This window comes from Salvelinus sp. IW2-2015, linkage group LG18, assembly GCF_002910315.2.
Source record: "Salvelinus sp. IW2-2015 linkage group LG18, ASM291031v2, whole genome shotgun sequence".
In the NCBI taxonomy this organism is placed as follows: Eukaryota; Metazoa; Chordata; class Actinopteri; order Salmoniformes; family Salmonidae; genus Salvelinus; species Salvelinus sp. IW2-2015.
The window spans coordinates 19,519,973-19,540,551 of NC_036858.1; the positions used below are offsets into that span (position 1 = coordinate 19,519,973).

The 20,579-nt window shown below is 39.6% G+C and overlaps 1 protein-coding gene across 22 annotated transcripts in view; it reads left to right on the top strand.

Moving 5' to 3' along the window:
- Positions 1–661: 661 nt before the first annotated feature.
- The window catches only part of cmn (calymmin), a 70,076-nt gene continuing 50,158 nt past the window's right edge, over positions 662–20,579 (top strand). For 11 of the 22 annotated variants that reach the window (XM_024008420.2, XM_024008419.2, XM_024008436.2 and 8 more), the window contains exons 1-23: positions 662–837; positions 5,160–5,222; positions 7,994–8,044; positions 8,295–8,345; positions 8,472–8,525; positions 8,626–8,670; positions 8,800–8,850; positions 8,947–8,997; positions 9,121–9,171; positions 9,334–9,387; positions 9,504–9,557; positions 10,343–10,393; positions 10,501–10,569; positions 10,667–10,720; positions 10,830–10,931; positions 11,024–11,062; positions 14,091–14,144; positions 16,557–16,601; positions 16,734–16,784; positions 17,244–17,285; positions 17,417–17,458; positions 20,224–20,268; positions 20,371–20,478. In XM_024008420.2, the coding sequence (XP_023864188.1) occupies positions 765–837; positions 5,160–5,222; positions 7,994–8,044; positions 8,295–8,345; positions 8,472–8,525; positions 8,626–8,670; positions 8,800–8,850; positions 8,947–8,997; positions 9,121–9,171; positions 9,334–9,387; positions 9,504–9,557; positions 10,343–10,393; positions 10,501–10,569; positions 10,667–10,720; positions 10,830–10,931; positions 11,024–11,062; positions 14,091–14,144; positions 16,557–16,601; positions 16,734–16,784; positions 17,244–17,285; positions 17,417–17,458; positions 20,224–20,268; positions 20,371–20,478 (1,300 nt within the window). In that variant the 5' untranslated portion in view covers positions 662–764. The remainder of the gene's footprint in view (positions 838–5,159; positions 5,223–7,993; positions 8,045–8,294; positions 8,346–8,471; positions 8,526–8,625; positions 8,671–8,799; positions 8,851–8,946; positions 8,998–9,120; positions 9,172–9,333; positions 9,388–9,503; positions 9,558–10,342; positions 10,394–10,500; positions 10,570–10,666; positions 10,721–10,829; positions 10,932–11,023; positions 11,063–14,090; positions 14,145–16,556; positions 16,602–16,733; positions 16,785–17,243; positions 17,286–17,416; positions 17,459–20,223; positions 20,269–20,370; positions 20,479–20,579) is intronic. The other 11 variants (XM_024008435.2, XM_024008427.2, XM_024008439.2 and 8 more) reach the window with 5 other exon arrangements.

The following is a 20,579-nucleotide window of genomic DNA, read 5'->3' on the forward strand; positions in this document are numbered from 1 at the left end:
TGTGTAAACTGTTTGGTAGTTTGTCTTTCACTGTGTTACATTAAGAGGTGAAAATAATGTCTTCACCTCAGGTTCCTACCTCTAGACTAGAGTCTAGACTGATCCATGTTGAAAATATTTTTAAAAAGTGGTGTATAGTCAACCCTTTGTCTGTGATATATGAATTACTAAACTTTGTTGTAGAGTGTGTAGTTTGGAGATATTGCTCCTTATTGTAACAAGTTATATTCCCGGTAGTTGTACTGAAGGGATGCAAGTCTTACATTGGTGCAAGGCAGCATATAATTTTTTAGAAAGGTACAGTTTACCAATTTAGCTTGCTTTTTTTGTCCAATTGTAAACATTGTTAAGACAAGCTTACTAAGGCTGATTGCCCACAAGTCAGTGCTAAGCAACTGCTTTGGTTTAAGTGCACTGTGTTGGCTTCTTTTTCCCATGTATCCAACCTTGGTGATGCACCATGTGGAGCCCATCAGTCACTGTCCTATTTGGGGAACCCCCTTCTCTAAGTCTAAGCGTTAATGTACTTTAAGTGTCCAAGTGTGTGTACACCATGGCCAAGGAATTGGGAAAAGGGAGGAGCATCTCCAAAATGGGAACGTCCACAGCCAGAGAGGTGATGAGAGGAGGGGCACCTGAAACAACAGTGTATATGAAGCCCTCACATGCACAGAATATGCCAACAGTAGAGCWGCTGCATTCCCTTTTCTGCTGGTGTCTCTCTCTCTCTCTYTTKKMWWTTTTTAYTCTGTTGGGTCTCCACCATGTTGGGATGGCTACTTCTACGGACTCTGCTGGTCCTTTGGCTGGCGCATAGTGCACACCTGAAGAACAATGGTAAGTGGAAGAGTTGTGGAAAGAGAGAAAGGGTCTGTCACATATTTCTCCGAAGTATCAGTGGTTTTGATGGCTAAGTAGATTGGAGCATGGTGCTGGTAACACCAGGGTTGTGGGTTCAATTCCTGGAGGGGCCACATACAGTATGTGACACTGTTAATGTTGCCAGTTCTGTAAGTTGCTTTTGGATGAAAGTATCTMCATGATGCCAATCTACTGACAATCCTCTGAGAGATACTCACAGATGGCAATATGTAAGTGCTACCCTTGAGTTTAGAATGCACTGGCACAGGGAACAGGGAATGGCTGTAGTTGTAGACCTTGCGGAAATATAATTGGTTACAAATCCTTCTACGATCTTTTTGATTCTTAGACATTCCTTTTAATTTATTTCTGCACAGAGGCTATTCTTTGAGTCTTGAATTGCACCTTCATTTGCAAATATTGTATTGGGCTTAATATTGATTTGTTACCTTGGATGTCAGTATGCAGGGGAAATGGTGTAGCTATCCTACACTAGTCTTACATTTTTATGGTGGCATTTTGATCATTTAGATTAGTATATAATTGCTGATGGATTTTATTCCAGTAAATGTTTACAATTGAACTTTCTTTGAAGAATTTCATGAAGTCAGTAGTTTGTCAGTGGTATGTCTGCTATGACAAGGTGCAACGCTCCATGACCCACAGCTTTTGAGTTATGAGCGTCGAGACATGTGGCCAGCAGTTATGATGCTGTGGCTCAGTAGCAGTTGGCGCTGAGGTGGTTGTCTCTGTKTTATGTTTGTGTAAGCCCCCCATGGCTACCTTTGGCTATTTGCAGTGTGGGTATACTTGTGTCACTCAAATACAATTCTTAAGATGTGGACATATTGGTTTCTGTGGTTTAGTTCAAGTAAACAGCTGTGAGGTAAATCCACCTGTTGCTACTCATTGCTCATTCATAAGGCATTATACTGTACACGTTTATGCAACATTACACTTGGTATACAGTACTACTTGTATAAACCTCGCACATCAACTTTTAAAAAGCACATTTTMAAAATATGTCTTTCTATCAGGCAGTTTTCCAGCAGACTCAAAATGGTTGATAATAAAACTCMGGATCATTAGAGGATCAAGAGGATGATAACAAAAGGAGTTTATAGATACTTGACAAGTCTTTTTATGTATTATGACCATATTATAAGGTATTACACTCGTTATCTAGGTCGAAATACGATYTTCAACCTAGCCTGTTGTAAAGGTCCTTTCCATTTGTTTGGCAAACATGTCAGTTTCACTTGGAGCAGTTAATTACCATTTCTACCATTTTTAAAAAACTTGGATTGGTTTTTAAGGAGCCAGACACCTACAGTACATGTATAAAAATTCTGGATGTGTGCCCTCTAAGACCTGATGTGAGATGCACCGTTATTTAGATTGTCATACAAAAGGGGTGTGGTAACTAGGCATGCGTATTGAAACACTTGGATGGGTGGTATGCTGCATGGGGATTCAAATACGTCTYGAGTCTGCAAACAATATAAAATCAAATCACATGYGCCGAATACAACAGATGTAGACCTTACAGTGAAATGCTTACTTACTAGCCCCTAATCAACAATGCAGTTAAAAAAAATATGGAATAAGAAATAAAAGTAACAAGTAATTCAAGAGCAGCAGTAAAATAACAATAGCGAGACTATATACAGGGGGGTACCGGTACAGAGTCAATGTGCGGTGGCACCGGTTAGTTGAGGTAATATGTACATGTAGGTAGAGTTATTAAAGTGACTATGCATAGATGATAACAGAGTAGCAGCGGTGTAAAAGAGGGGGAGGGGGGGCAATGCAAATAGTCTGGGTAGCCATTTGATTAGGTGTTCAGGAGACTTATGTCTTGGGGGTAGAAGCTCTTTAGAAGCCTCTTGGACCTAGACTTGGTGCTCCGGTACCACTTGCTGTGCGGTAGCAGAGAGAACAGTCAATGACTAGGGTGGCTGGAGTCTTTGACAATTTTAAGGGCCTTCCGCTGACACCGCCTGGTATAGAGGTCCTGGATGGCAGGAAGCTTGGCCCCAGTGATGTACTGGGCCGTTCGGACTACCCTCTAGTGTCTTGCAGTCGGAGGCCAAGCAGTTGCCATACCAGGCAGTGATGCAACCAGTCARGATGCTCTCAATGGTGCAGCTGTAGAACCTTTTGAGGATCTGAGGACCYATGCCAAGTCTTTTCAGTCTCCTGAGGGGGAATAGGTTTTGTCGTGCCCTCTTCACGACTGTCTTGGTGTGCTTGGACCATGTTAGTTTGTTGGTGATGTGCACACCMAGGAACTTGAAGCTCTCAACCTGCTCCACTGCAGCCTCGTCGATGAGAATGGGGGCGTGCTCGGTCCTCTTTTTCCTGTAGTCCACAATCATCTCCTTTGTCTTGATCACGTTGAGGGAGAGGTTGTTGTCCTGGCACCACACGGCCAGGTCTCTAACCTCCTCCCTATAGGCTGTCTCGTCGTTGTCGGTGATCAGGCCTACCACTGTTGTGTCATTGGCAAACGTAATGATTGTGTTGGAGTCGAGCCTAGCCGTGCAGTCGTGAGTGAACAGGGAGTACAGGAGGGGACTGAGCACGCGCCCCTGAGGGGCCCCTGTGTTGGGGATCAGCGTGGCGGATGTGTTGATACCTACCCTTACCATCTGGGGACGGGTGTTTGGTCCCAGGGTCCTTAGCTTATTGATGAGCTTTGAGGGCACTATGGTGTTTAACGCTGAGCTGTAGTCAATGAATAGCATTCTCACATAGGTGTTCCTTTTTGCGCTGGAGATTAATTTTGAAAATATTATGCTGGACACATGCAGTGTATGTTTCTATGCAATATATTATTCTGAAAGTCAAGACAACATTCAATGTAATGATTTTTTTTAAAATTATGCCAGATACTGTAGATCTGTTCAAAAGTATGAATTACGTTCAAGATGGTGGCGTTTGCATAGGCCTTCTTTCATTCATTCATTATTCCCTATGATTGCAAGAAGGGTGTTAAACGGGCAAAGATTGTCTTCTTTTAAATCTATTTTCAAACTTTTAATAGATGGCTTTTAATTGATTGGCATGTAAACAGTGAATATAGTATACAGTATTGATTACTTGGTGTGGGTTTTATTGAACCTTTAATCTTTATATTTTACTCATTGATAGTTTCACTGTATGTTGTCTTCACCTGTTTATTTATATATATATATATACCCATTGATTCTTGAAGAATATAACTTATAATTGCCTCATGAGCTTAGTTCAACTGTCATTCCCCATCAGAACTCAAAATATGAGCTTGTTTTACTCCTTTTTTTGTGAACATTGTAAACGTAAACAAACACTGTATAGCCTTAAAACATGGTTAAGACTATAATCTTGATATCATGGATGGTTAGACCCTATATCCATAGCTCTGGCTATGAGTTTGAGAGTGGTTCAATTTCTCCAGCCCGATCCCTCAGCTAGTGGTTATTGTACATTAACAAATTGTAATATTTTCCTTTTTTTTTGTGTGTGCAAAGCACTTTGAACTGCTGTGTGTAAAGTGGTATCGAAATAGTAATTACAATTAGTATTACTAAAAGTATTTTCTACACAATTACATGTAATTTTGTTGAAAGATGGAGCTAGTATTACTTCATGAAACTGTCCAGTCCACATGCCTGAATGAAGACGACGGAGAAGGCAAAGAAGAGAGAAATCTCTAACAAATGCTGGTGTTTACCTGTCACATTTCAAACGATCATGTCAAATTGAAGAAAGACAAACATCTGAGTGATGCTTGCTGTGCAACTCTTAAGTGAATTTCTGTGGCCCTCAAGTTCTCTTGTGGTCATGCGAAACAACCATATATTCCTTTCCCACTGGTTCTCTTTCTTGAAATCAAAGGCAGCTAAGCTTTKGTGGCAGCGACAGTCTAAATTTGACATCTCACTGTGAGAAAATAGATTTTACTACTTGTACACAGTCCCTATATTGAGGGATTTTCCCCTAGTGTCAATGGATCTCATTTCTCTTAAATGATCTGCAAAATGCAGACTCACACAGGAATGTMATAGTTTTTATATTTGACATACATTTTCATCATTAAAAAGTAGCCAATCAGTTTCTCCAAATGTCCTGTTGATTAGTTAATGTGAGATTACATCACTGTCACAATGTGACACCTTTTACATTTTTGCTGATGTAATTTGTGATTCCCAATTGTAGGATATAGACTGGCACCGGCAGCTGTTGTGCCCGATGGACGTGGCCCTCAACCCAACCCATTATGCTTTATCTTAAAACCTTTTATTTTCCCATTTTAGGAAATGGTGGGGGTGTTGGAAGGGTGTTGATGCCATCCAATGGATATGGATACAAGGGAAATGGTAAGTTGTGTGAAGAGGTTGCTGTGGGCTACTTGGTCTGTACATTATGTGCATTAGGGTAAATRTGTGATAACTGGTWGTCTGACCTGGGTCAAATCATTTMAAATACTTTGAACATTTGCTCAAGTCTGCCTGGAGAGCAGGGTTTGCAATTTTTTGACATTTCTATTGGTGCATTAATCCAGACAAGCTCAAACAAAGTGTTTGAAACAATTTTCAAGTATTTGAAACCTAGGTCTAATGGTAATAACAGTTGCCATACTAATTGTAGGATATTCAACTAGGCAAGTCAGTTAAGAACAAATTCTTATTTACAATGATGGCCTACCCCGGCCAAACCCTAACCCGGACGACGCTGGGCCAATTGTGTGCCACCCTATGGGACTTTCTATCACGGCCGGTTGTGATACAGCCTGGAATCGAACCTGTAGTGACACTTCTTGCACTGTGATGCAGTGCCTTAGACCGCTGCGTCACTCGGGAGCCCAGTGGTGCAACAAATKATCAGGGGGCTCAACCTAATGGTATATGATTTTTTTTCATTGTGAATCTGCTTTATTTTGTCGGAGAGAGTCAAGTTTGTGAAACAACGTTGTATAATCATGTTTGGTATAACACTGTATGATCCCAATTGAAGTTTATGGTGCTTGAGGTGGACTGCCCAATGGACAGGGGGCTAAACCCAATGGTAAATCCACCCTATTTTGTGTGTGTTTTTTAAGACACACAGGCTGCCCTTTTCTGATATTTTTTTACTATTTCTTTTTACTGCTCTTCTGACCAATCAGATCAGTGTTTTGCCAATAATTGGGCAAAAGATCAGAATGGGCTGCTTGTGTAAACGCAGCCTAAGAGTTTACATCCTACTGTATATCAACAACTTGAATGCTTGACTATTGACCAGTAGGTGTCATGTCCTAATAATTGTCTTGTAAACATTGTCAAATCAGCATATGGGTCGTTCCAACAAATTAATACCTTTTGTGTCCCTTTTGAAATTATAAGTTAGAAATTGTGCWCCAATATTGAATGTTAAAGGAAGTTCCCATTAATATACTGTATACCACATGGAAACATGAAATAAATCAGATTTTGCATATGAATGAAGACTTGCTAAAGTGCCAAAATTCAGCATTTTGACATGTTCCACTGTTTACCCTGTTATTTCTCTGAAGATGTGAACCCACTTAACCCCAACATTTCCCCCAATTCTCATCATTGTAAAGCCCTCGTTATTTTGTTGCTTTGACAGTCATTTCTGAAGATGATGATTTATTTAATGTGATTAGTTATTCATCTAATCGCATGAAATGTCTGTCCCTCATTTTAAGTGCCTAAGAACACCAACGTAACCTATCTGAACGACTACCGCCCCGCAGCACTCACATCTGTAGCCACGMAGTGCTTTGAAAGGCTGCTCATGGCTCACATTAACRCCATCATCCTMGACACCCTGGACCCACTCCARTTCGCATACCWCCCCAACAGATCCATAGATGACTCAATCTCTATTGCACTCCACACTTCTCTTTCCCACCTGGACTAAAGGAAYACCTACGTGAGAATGTTGTTCATTGACTACAGCTCCACGTTCAACACCATAGTGCCCTCCAAGGTCATCACKAAGCTAAGGACCCTGGGACCGAACACCTCCCTCTGCAACTGGATCCTGGACTTCCTGACGAGCCGCCCCCACGTGGTGAGGGTAGGCAATAACACATCTGCCATGCTGATCCTCAACACGTGGGGMCTCTCRGTGGTGCGTGCTCAGTCCCCTCTTGTACTCCCTGTTCACCCATGACTGTGTGGCCGCACACGACTACAACACCACATCATTAAGTTTGCCGACGACTCGGCGGTGGTAGGGCTGATCACCGACGACGATGAGACAGCCTATAGGGAGGAGGTCAGAGATCTGGCAGTGTGGTGCCAGGACAACAACCTCTCCCTCAATATGGGCAATACAAAGGAGCTTATCTTRGACTACAGGAAACRGAGTGCCGAACCACCCCCATTTACATCTACGGGGCTGTAGTGGAGCGGGTCAAGAGCRTCAAGTTCCTCGGTGTCCACATCACTAAGGACCTATCGTGTTCCAATCACACCAAGACAGTTGTGAAGAGGGCACGAAAATGCCTCTTCCCCCTCAGGATATGGTGAAACTATTCCTTTTTAAATATATATTAAAAAAAAGAAATATTGTACATCTAATAGTCAAATCATAGTGTAAAAGCAGATGAGCTGGTTCTACTCTTTTGGGCCATTTTCTGATGTTTTGTGGTGGARAACTGAGCGGGTCAAGCATAAGGTGTTAACTATATATAGGCTAGAAATGTTTTATAATTATTTATTTTTTGCATTCAATTGCCCCTCCCTGTTGCACCCAACAAGCTTCCATTCCCCCTGTCACAAGGGGATTTATGGCTGATTTTAAGATGAAATCGTCAACCCTGTTACAGTCAACCCTGTTACGGTCAACCATGTTACTTTATTTGGCACTTAATAGACACTTACAATAGTCATGTTTTCATTTAACCTCTTGAAATGGGACAACGTGTTTTTTTATTAAGTTGTACATGTGCTCTTTATGATAATGTTAAAATTAGGTGAAATAAAACMTTTTTTAGGTTACACTACCCCAAAAATACTCATTTGGTGGAACGAACCATATGTTTAACTTTTATACCTGTAATGCCAATGCTAACATTTTATGTGTTCGTAATTTTCACATGTTACACAGTATATGTTGGTAACACCTGGGTGTTCTTTAGGTTACAGTGCTGGAGCYGGTGTGCCCAATGGAAACGGTGCCAAACCCAATGGTAAATACTCACTTTGCACTGTGTTTCTCTGTTTACATTATGTTTCTTGCGCAATACTACAGTCGGAAAACATGTTTTGGTTGGTGTTGAATTGATGACCTCATCAGTGTATGTACAGCAGGGTTGGTGGGGTGTGACACGTTGTTYCATGAGAGTTGAGTTTATTCAATGGCTAAATTACATATGGAGGGTTTACACCTGTGGCGTGCAGCGATTTAATCTACATGCAATGTTTGTTTGATTTCTATAGGCTACGGTGCTCCTGCAGCTGTGTCCAATGGAAATGGTGCTAAACTCAATGGTTAATCTCCCTTTTTTCTTCCATGCCAATTTCTTGTGCTAAAGCAAGTAGTCTGCATTAGTACTTTTTTCAGGGATTCAGTAAGTGATAGAACTTTGATCATTAGTTTTAATCTCTCATCTCTAGGTTATTATGGCGCTTCTGCAGCTGTGCCAAATGGAAATGGTGCTAAACCCAATGGTAAATTACCTACTTATCTGTACTATGTCATATCGGATGTATTTGTTGAGATCTGGTACAATTATGCATTTTCTGTAACACTTTAACATCCCTGTTGAAGGATATGGTGCTCCAGCTGCTGTACCCTATGGTCAAAAGTCAAAAGGTAAATCACGATTTATTTCTTTGAGTATCAATTTTGTGTTTTACTAATTATGTTGGTATTAGGTTTTCAGAGGTTCAGTAAGTGACACAACTACCATGTGGTTTGAGTTAACAACTGTCTGATCTCTAGGTTATGGTGCTGCTGCAGCTGTGCCCAATGGAAATGATGCTAAACACAATGGTAAATGATCCCCTTATCTGTACTATGCCATATCAGATGTATTTGTTTATCTGGTACAATCATGCTTTTTCTGTAACACTGACGTCCCTGTTGCAGGCTATAGTGCTCCAGCTGCTGTACCCAATGGAAATGGTCAAAAATCAAAAGGTAAATCATTTTCTTTCTTTGAGTATCAATTTAGTGTTTTAGTAATTATATTGGTATTCAGAGGTTCAGTAAGTGGCACAAGTACCATTTGGTTTATTTGAATTACATCTGTTTTATTTCCAGGTTATGGTGCCGGTGTGCCTAATGGAAATGGACAAGGAGCTAAACCCAATGGTATAGTAACCTCCTATATTGGTGCCGCAATCATAGCTCATAATGATGCCTTTGCAAGGCAATTTTCATTGAGACTGTTCACCATGAGAAATGATTACTTGTTCCCAAACCGTCTGTGAACGATTGTTTCGGGTTCCGTTACGTTTAATCATTTATTTACAGGTTACGGTGCTGCTCCAGCTGCTGTGCCCAACGGACAAGGAGCTAAGCACAATGGTACGCCTAAATTCATTTTGTAAATTGTGTTTAAATATCAATCGAATTTTATAATATTGTTTAAATATCAATTTATAAAAATAAGTTGTTTGGTGTCATTTACCTGAAACCTCTAGGTCAAGGAGCTGCAGCTGGTGCACCCAATGGACATGGTGCGCCGAATCCAAATGGTGTGTGTGTTGTACTTATGTGTTGTACTTCAGAGTGTGTACAACTAAAATTGGCATATAGATGGGTTGGTTGTTTAGCAAMAAAAMMAAAACTTGCGCAACTATGCGGCAAAACAGACTGGGTTGGCTTAGATTGTTGACAACAGGTCAACTATATTTTGTCCCCAATGTTTATGGAAAGCATAAATACATTTTCTACAATGTTTCACAAATACATTGCTAGTTGTTGGTTAGCTAGCGAATTGAAGTAATATTAGCATTGACATTGAATGAGTCAAAACACCTCAAAACAAGACATGGTATCAAGAACAAGGTTAAACTATCTGAAACGAGCCACTTACAATTCCCCACGTGGCAGTTTCTTGTCATTGTTGCTAACTATCTGGCCATCAGAATCACAACACCACACGGCCTTTTGCCCCTTTGAAGCGAGTGCATCGTTTTCGTGACGTTGTCAACCCGCCTCTATATTGCCAATATTCATTCAGCATGACTAAATTAACAAGTTTACACTAGCACTGGATGCTAGTCTTGTTACATGATTAAGTAGCTTTCCTCATCTTTTCCCGAGATGACTTCTGCATGTCCGTGTGTGGTTAATGGTGGAGGAGTTTGMGTTAAGTCACAGCATGTGTTTTGTGTGTTCATATTGTGTGTTTTGCGTGTTCATATTATTCATATTTTACAAGCTTATTTCTGTAACACTATGTATATGTGTGTTAAATTGTGGAGGAGTTTGAGTTGGGTCACATCATGTTGTTTTGTGTATTGTATGTGTTTCACAGCTGGCATGAAAGGACCCATGAAAGGATAYGGCCGACCACCTTTTGGTGCAGGTAAAGTACTGTGTTCTCTAACCACCCACCATTTCTTTATAGCATAATAATCTATAATTTATCACAATGACCGCATATTTGCTCCTTTGTTCTTGTTTTGGTATCAGGTGCTTCTCTTGGAATGGGGACTCGAAAGGGTCTGAGGGTACCTCAACTAGCTGCAAACAGGAGGGGAGGTAAGTGAGAAACTGAAAATTGTGTATGGGTATATGAATTCACTTTTTATAGATGCTTGTTTTACCTAACTATTAATGTTGTAATTTGTGTTTCCAGTGTATGGCAKTAATGGGTATGGCGGTAATGGATATGGTGCACAGCCAATGAATGGTGAGTTGATACAAAACTATCTGAGCTATTAAAAAAAATATATATACTAATAATTTGGAATATTATATTATCCTTGTATACTTTTGACCCTTGTCCATTGTCTAACCAGGCTACAGGCCAAATGGTGCCTATGCCAGGGCTGGCCTTGGCCTGGGTGGTGGCCTCTCGGCTAGATACTCTAATGGAGGAGGCCAAAAAAGACCCACGCAGGGTAAGCTTAGCATTGTGTTTGAATAAGTCTTCCTCWGCTGTTGATATGAAAAGTGTTTTGTTTATTTACACCACTTGTGATTCTCTCTGTAGGTTACGGTGGTCCCAATGGACAAGGCGTTAAACCCAATGGTAAATCTCCCTTTTTCTTTATATGCACATGTTGTGTTTTACCAAGTTAGTATGTTTTAAGATATTCAGTAAGGCTATACACATAATTATTTCACATTTCTCACTTCGCCATAGTGTGGATGTTTGGGATTGGATCAATCGCGGTAAATCGAATCATGGGAATCAAAATAATAATTTGTCAATCATGGTAAAAGGAAAAATGATTAGCTGTAGCACAACACATGTATTGTACATACTTAAACTTGATTTGGACATTACATTTATGGGACATTGCAACTCAATAGATGCTAGTCAGCCTGCAARGTAAACACTTCTAAGGTAAGTTAAATACATTACATTACCAAAAGTATGTGGACACCTGCTCATCGAACATCTTATTCCAAAATCGTGGGCATTAATATGGAGTTGGTCCCCCCTTTGCTGCTAAGCAGCCTCCACTCTTCTGTGAAGGGTTTCTACTAGATGTTGGAACATTAYTCTGGGGATTGCTTCCATTCAGCCAAAAGAGCATTAGTGAGGTCAGGCACTGATGTTGGGCGATTAGGCCTGGCTCGTAGTCGGTGTTCCAATTAATCCTAAAGGTGTTTGATGGGGTTGAGGTCAGGGCTYTGTGCAGGCCAGTCACGTTCTTCCATATCGATCTCAACAAATCATTTCTGTATGGACCTCGCTTTGTGCACGGCGGCATTGTCTTGCTGAAACAGGAAAGGGTCTTTCCCAAACYGTTGCCACAAAAGTTGGAAGCACAGAATAGTCTAGAATGTCATTGTATGCTGTAGCGTTAATATTTCCCTTCACTGGAACTAAGGGGCCAWGCCCGAACCATGAAAAACAGCCCCGAACCATTGTTCCTCCTCAACCAAACTTTATAGTTGACACTAGGTAGCATTCTCCTGGAATCCGCCAAACCCAGATTTGTCCGTTGGATCACGTTTCGACTGCTCCAAAGTCCAATAGCGGCGAGCTTTACACCACTCCAGCCGACCCTTGGCGTTGCACATGGTGATCTTAGGCTTGTTTGCGGCTGCTTGGCCATGGAAACCCATTTCACGAAGCTCCCGACAGGTTGAGAGAATGCCAAGAGTGTGCAGAGCTGCAAAGGGTGGCTACTTTGAGGAATCTCAAATATATAAAATATATTTTGATTTGTTTAACACTTTTTTGGTTACTACATTATTTCATAGTTTTCATGTCTTCACTATTATTCTACAATGTAGAAAATGGTAAAAAAATAATAATAATTTAAACCCTTGAATGAGTAGGTGTGTCCAAACTTGACTGTTACTATATATATAGTGCATTTGGAAAGTATTCAGACCTCTTTACTTTTTCCACATTACAGCCTTATTCGAAAATGTTTTAAATCGTTTTCCCCCCTCATCAATTTACACACAATACCCCATATAGACAAAGCAAAAACAGGTTTTTAGACTTTTTTTGTAAAATGTGTGTAAAAAACATATCACATTTACATAAGTATTCAGACCCTTTACTCAGTAGTTTGTTGAACCCCCTTGGCAGCGATTACTGCCTCGAGTCTTCTTGGGTATGACGCTACAAGCTTGGCACACTTGTATTTGGGGAGTGTCTCCCATTCTTCTCTGCAGATCCTCTCAGATCCTCTCAGTCTGAGGTGCTGAGCGTTCTGGAGCAGGTTTTCATCAAGGATCTCTGTACTTTGCTACGTTCATCTTTCCCTCGATCCTGACTAGCCTCCACCATGCTGCCACCACCATGCTTCGCCATAGGGATGGTGCCACGTGAAAAGTCACTGAGCTCTTCAGTAAGGCCATTCTACTGCCAATGTTTGTCTATGGAGATTGCATGGCCGTGTGTTCGATTTTATACATCTGTTAGCAATGGGTGTGGCTGAAGTAGCCAGATCCACTAATTTAAATGGGTGTCCACATACTTTTGTATATATGGGATGTATAGACATTATGGACAGAATGTGGATAGAATATGTATTATATATGAAGAATACATGGATAGAATAGTATATGTGCAGCAATATTTTAATAGGATGGCCTTGACTAAAATACAGTATATACATACAGTTCCAGTCAAGTTTGGACACACCTACTCATTCCAGGGTTTTTCTTTATTTTTACTATTTTCTACATTTTAGAATAATAGTGGAGACATCAAAACTATGCATCTTACAGGGAGAATTTCTGTATTTTGAAAGTTACATCCCGCAATTCACTTCTGCCATGAGGCAGAGAGAGAACTTTGCCTTTTTAAAACTTAAATTACAGTGCATTTGGGGTAAAAAAAGAAAAGAAAAAAATGTAAAGTAACATTTTTGGGTGAATACAAGAAGTGTTAAGTTAAAAATGTTATAATTGGTGGAGTACTGTGGATGCCAATATCCCTGTGAGCCTCCCAGACCTATGTTGCCCCAGGTTAAGAACATAAATTGTAGATTAATAATATTACATTGTATTACACCCTCTAAACGTATTGCAAGGACCCCTGTGCCAAAATTTGTTTAATCTGTTCTTAGTAATATTCATTAAAAAAATGTAATGTAAAAAATATACACTGAGTGAACAAAACATTAAGGACACCTGCTCTTTCCATGACATAGACTGACCAGGTGAATCCAGGTGAAAGCTATGATCCCTTATTGATGACACTTGTTAAATCCACTTCAATCYGTGTAGATGAAGGGGAGGAGACAGGTTTAAAGACAGATTTTTAAGCCTTGAGACATGGATTATATGTGTCTGCCATTCACAGGGTGGATGGGCAAAACCAAAGATTTAAGTGCCTTTGAACGTGGTATGGTAGTAGGTGCCAGGCGTCAAGAACTGCAACGCTGCTGGGTTTTCACRCTCAACAGTTTCCCGTGTGTATAAAAAATGGTCCACCACCCAAAGGACATCCAGCCAACTTGACACAACTGTGGGACGCATTGGAGTCAACATGGGCCAGCATCCCTGTGGGCTGTTCTGAGGGCACTTTGAGAACCCCTGGCCTAAGTGGTACAACCATGAACATTGGTTTGAATCTGTCTGATCTCTAGGTTATGGTGCTCCTGCAGCTGTGCCAAATGGAAATGGTGCTAAAAAAAACAAAGGTAAATCTCCCTTTTTTTCTTTGTATGCTAATTTTGTGTTTTACTAAGTATTTAAGGATTATCTTATGCTTGGAGGTTCAGTAAGGGAAACATGGTGCTGCTGTGCCCAATGGAAATGGTGCTAAGCCAATGGTAAACCGCCTTGGCTCCGTTTCTGTTMATTCTAGATCATTCATGTTGAATTAGCAGTATACTATAATTAGGTGTGCTTGCTGAAAGCAAGAACAACAGCTGAAATCTGCCATTTATTATTCGCCTTCCGCTGCCACCTGTAGCAACAAAACCATCAAAGCTACTAATACCAAAACAACTATAAAAATGTACAAGCTGATTGTCTTCAGGTTGCTAGAAATAAACTTCTTGATATTAATTATACTTTTCACACTACAACCATATTTGCATAAATCCCAATGCATTTCAATGGCCATAGACTTGAACGGTAAAAAAAGATATACAGAAATGGAGACACATCTCCTATTGAACTGTTTATGCTATCAACATCTGTCACGTTCGTCATAATGATGAGACCAAGGCGCAGCGTGAGTAGAGTTCCACATAATTTTAAGAAACTGAAACTCACCTAACAAAACAACAAACAACCAAACGAAATGTGAAGCTACTGATGTGCACTAAGGCAACTATACATACAACACCCCTAGACATACAAAAACCCTAGACATACAAAAACTAGCGTACCCACCCTAGTCACACCCTGACCTAACCAAAATATATAGAAAAACAAAGATATCTAAGATCAGGGCGTGACAACATCAAACCAACATTGAAATGTGCAGACTGACTAAACATAGATTGCTTATATACAGCTTTTTGTTACTATTTATAATTTGAACTATAACAATTTTACATTTGCATAAACGGTCTATAGGCTTTAATGGGAAGTATTTGGATTCGCCACTGCTCAAYCGTTTATTCTACAAACACCACACTAACGTTGAAATGTGTAGACTAACTCAACTAACATTGGTTTTAAAAAGCTTTTTGAATATATTTATACTTTTTGGACTAACATTCYACATTTACATAAAAGCTCCATAGGCTATGATTGGTACATTTTGCTTTTCCTCACTGCTCTTGAAGCATTGCATTTACAAACACCAAACGTTGACATGTACAGATTGACTGAACTTAGATTGCTTGTAAAAAAAATATTGTTGATACTATTTGTACTTTTAACCTTAACCATTTTATATTTTCAATAAATGCTCCGTAGACTTCAATGGTCAAATTGGATCCGACACCTTTCTTGAACCATTTATGCTACAAACACCAAACCAATGCTGACGTGCTGACTGACTCAACTGCTTGTCAAAAGATTGTTGATACTATTTATACTTTTTGAACTAAAACTATTTTAAATTTGCACTATTTTAAATTTGCATCCATAGTCGACAGAAAGGCACATTTTTGAATTTGCCACTGCTCTTGATCCGTTTAAGCTACAAACACCGAACCAACATTGAAATATGCAGACTGACCCAACTTAGATTGYTTTAACACATCTTTGTGCTACCATTCATCATGTATAATCTATAAAGCTTGTTGTATTCCCACTTCAATGGCTGAATGCAGGCTTCAACATTCTAAACTGAGATCACTGCTACAGAACACTTAAAAACACATTTCAAGGCTTACGATGCTATAGGGTGCGTTTGTAAATTCACTCTGGCTATCTATTCTGATTTCAGAGCGCTCTCATCTGAGTGTGCCAGAGTGCAGAATGACTGATTTAATTTACGAATGCTCAACACCCGCTGAATATGGCCCGTGTCAGTAAACATWGGCAAAATAGTGTCATTAAATTGTTGCCAGCAGCACAGTTACAGTCACCAACGCTCTGGATAACATGAAAACAGCCCAACCAGCTCTGCTAGGGCAAGGTAAATAGAGTGAAGTGTTCTCGCATTTGTGTCTGGAAGTAGCTTGCAAGCTAGCCAACGTTAGCCAGTTAGCTTGGGTGCTTAACTGCCGTTGTGAGGTCACAACGCTCGGATCAATCCTACTCCTCGGCCAGAGTGTCCAGTGTGCGCTCTAAACGCTCTGAATTTACAAACGGACAATCTGACAACGCTCTGAATTTATGAATGCCCAGCGCGCACTCTGAGCACATTCTGGCACTCCAGAGTGAATTTTACGAACACACCCATAGTACTCCCTCTAGCCTACTATACTAACTCACTATAGTAACTCCACACTACAGCTCACCACACAACTAACCCATAGGCCTATAACAGCCCTATTACTACCATTGCTAATRCTAAAATTACTACTGCAGTCACTACCACTACTACTATTTCACAACAATAAATACTTTAAGACATGCAATCACACACMTTTTCTTTAGGAAATGTCATTTTSTACTTGTTTTTGTTGTGACAACTGTGTTATTTATAGGCTATGGTGCTGATGTGCCAAATGGACAAGGTGCCAAACCCAATGGTAAGTCCAACCAAAACAATTCTGTGTTTGTCAATTTATCGTTAGTGTTTTAGCATATATCAGTATTATGTTTTCAGAGGTTACGTGACACAACTACCATTTGGTTTGAGTTAACATTTGTCTGGTTTCTAGGTTATAGTGCTGGAGCTGGTGTACCCAATGGACAAGGAGCTAAACCCAATGGTAATGTAAACCCCATACATTGGTGCTACAATCACAGCTATTAAAGATGCCATTGCCAAGTGAAATTTCTATTGAAACTGTTCACCATGATAACTGTTTTTTTAACTGCAYGYAGYCCAGGGATTCTTGAAAGACGGGACAATCCCAATAATAAATAAAAAAATCTTAATATTAACAACATTGTAAATATACTCCATCAGAYACCATAAAAGGCATTTACAAAWAAGTGTTTAAAGAYCTTGATTGTTTCATTCTAACATTAGATTATTCAAATATGTAATACACATCTCCAAACTCAATAGTAAGTCCTCCCTGGAATTTTTTTTGCGAAGTTTCCTAAATCTTATGATTGTTGTTGTTGAGCCATGTCATTCGAGCTCCCAATTTTGTTTGAAATCTGTCACAATCATCTTTAAGTAAAAAGTTTTGAATTTATTCTTTCTGTGGGGATAACTTCAGGTTATGGTGGTGTACCCAATGGATATGGTCCCAGACCCAGTGGTAAGACTGCAACGTTACTCAGTTGTATTCATTCCTTTTTTGTTCTATAGTTATGGTCATTTGATATCAAACCAGTTGTAATGACCATCTAAGACCATAAGTCAATGCATTTGTCTGTTTCTGATGCCTAGGGTATGGAWATCCCAATGGTGGGGCAAAGGCACCCAAACCAGGTAAATATCAACAACACGTCCCAACCCGTGTACGACCCGACTGATTTCAGATAGAAATGCGAGTTATAGACCTGTTATTCTCATTTAATGCAAGTCGTAGATCCTTTTTATGAGCGATACTTCTATGCTTCCCTTTCTGTAAGTTCTGTTTTTTTGTTTTTTACTTTCTGTTTTGTACATCAGCTTCAAACTGCTGAAAATATGATATTTTTGGTTATTGAAAAGATATTTCACAGAATTTTAGATGGAACAATCTTGAGCCACCCATAAGAAAATATATGCACACATTACTGTAAGTCGCTTTGGATAAAAGTGTCTGCTAAATGGCATATATTATAAAATTGTATTATATATTATTATATACACTACCGTTCAGAAGTTTGGGGTTACTTAGAAATGTCCTTGTTTTTGAAAGACAAGAAAAAAGTGATCACTGATCAAATTGATCAGAAATACAGTGTAGACATTGTTAATGTTGTAAATGACTATTGTAGCTGGAAATGGCTGATTTTTTAAAACTATTTTCTTTATGAAATATCTACATATGTGAACAGAGCCCCATTATCAGCAACATCACTCCTGTGTTCCAATGGCACATTGTGTTAGCTAATCCAAGTGTATCATTTTAAAAGGCTAATTGATCATTAGATAACCCTTTTGCGATTATGTTAGCACAGCTGAAAACTTGTTCTGATTAAAGAAGCAATAAAACTGTCCGCCTTCAGACTAGTTGAGTATCCGGAGCATCAGCATTTGTGTGTTCGATTACAGGCTCAAAATGACCAGAAACAAAGAACTTTCTTCTGAAACTCGTCAGTCTATTCTTGTTCTGAGAAATTAAGGCTATTCCATGCGAGAAATTGCCAAGAAACTGAAGATCTTGTACAACTCTGTGTACTACTCCCTACACAGAACAGCGCAAACTGGCACCTAACCAGAATAGAAAGAGTGGGAGGCCTCGGTGCACAACTGAGCAAGAGGAAAAGTACATTAGAGAGTCTAGTTTGAAAAACAGACGGCTCACAAGTCCTCAACTGGCAGCTTCATTAAATAGTACCCGCAAAACACCAGTCTCAACTTCAACGGTGAAGAGGCGACTCCGGGATGCTGGCCTTGAGCCATATCTCAGACTGGCCAATAAAAAGAAAAGATTAAGATGGGCAAAATAACACAGACATTGGACAGAGGAACTCTGCCTAGAAGGCCAGCATCCCGGAGTCGCCTCTAAACTGTTGACATATTAATGCTATATTAATGCTATATTTGATCTCAAGGTTATGGTGCAGGAGCTGGTGTACCCAATAGATATGGAGCGTAACCTAATGGTAAATTACTGCTAAAGTGTTTGAAAGTCCTGAAAAGTGTATCCAATATTTATTTTTTCTACACATAATACTCCATTTAAAAAACAAAAATTTGAAAATGAAATACAGAAATATCTAATTTACCTAAGTATTCACACCCCTGTATCAATACTTTGTAGAAGCACCTTTGGCAGCGATTACAGCTGTGAGTCTTTCTGGTTCAGTCTCAGAGCTTTCCACACCTAGATTGTGCAACAATTCTTTAAAAAATTCTTCCAGCTCTGTGAAATTGGTTGTTGATCATTGCTAGACAGCCATTTAAGTCTTGCCATAGATTTTCAAGCAGATTTAATCAGACTGTAACTCGCCCACTCAGGAACATTCACGGTCTTGTTGATAAGCAATTCCAGTGTCGATTTGGCTTTGTGTTTTAGGCTATTGTCCTGCTGAAAGGTGAATTCCTCTCCCAGTGTCTGGTGGAAAGCAAACTGAACCAGGTTTTCCTCTAGGATTTTGCCTGTGCTTAGCTCCATTTTGCTTATTTTTTATCCTGAAACTGCCCAGTCCTTAACGATTACAAGCATAGCCATAACGTGATGCAGCCACCACTATGCTTGATAATGTGGAGAGTGGTACTCCATAATRTGTTGTAATTGGATTTGCCCCAAACGTAACACTTTGTATTCAGGACAAAAAGTGAATTGCTTTGCCACATTTTTTGCAGTATTTCTTTAGTGCTTTGTTGCAAACAGGATGCATGTTTTAGAATATTTTTTATCTGTACAGTCTTCCTTCTCTTCASTCTGTCAATTAGGTTAATATTGTGGAGTAACTACAATGTTGTTGATCCATCCTCAGTTTTCTCCTATCACAGCCATTAAACTCTCCAAATGTTTTAAAGTCACCATTGGCATCATGGTGAAATCCCTGAGCGGATATTCAATGTCTGCTTTTTTTTCTCATCCAACTACCAATAGTTACCCTTTGTGAGGTATTGGAAAACCTCCCTCGTGTTTATGGTTGAATCTGTGTTTGAAATTCACTGCTCGACTGAGGAACCTTACAATTATCTGTATGTGTGGGGTACAGAGATGAGGTAGTCATWAAAAAATCATGTTRAACACTATTATTGCACACAGAGTCCATGCAACTTGTTGGGTTACACACTTTTCAGCTTTTAAWTWKAATTAATTTGTAAAGAATTCAAAAAAACAARTTCTGCTTTAACATTATGGGGTATTGTGTGTAGGCCAGTGACAAAAATCTAAATGTAATCTATTTAAAATTCAGGTTGTAACACAAAATGTGTCAAAAGTAAATGGGTGTGAATACTTTCTGAAGGCACTATCTGATCTGTTGAATAGGAAGTGTCTACATTAAAACTATTATGGTGAATTTGCAGTAGGTCGATTAGGACTTTTCAGTAGGTGTAAATCGTAATTGTTTTGTTGTTATTTCCAGGTTATGGTGCTGGAGCTGGTGTGTCCAATGGACAAGGAGCTAATGGTAAGTCTACCCTGGAAGTTTGTTTAGATTCCATCCCAGGTAATACATGTATCTTCTTGATTGTGCTGTAGCAAGTTGATATGTTACTGGTATATGTTGTAGGTTATGGAAATGGATCACCTCAACCTCAAAATACTAAAGGTGTCGGAGCAGGTGCACCCATTGGAGGAACTAAAGCGTCAAATGGAGGAGCTAAAGCACCAAATGGTGGTAAGCATTCACTATCAAAAGCTGAGATTGTGTAAATGTTAAGAACTGCGCCCCTATGCACTGTATGTTTGAACATTTGTATTATTTAAAATAGAACATTT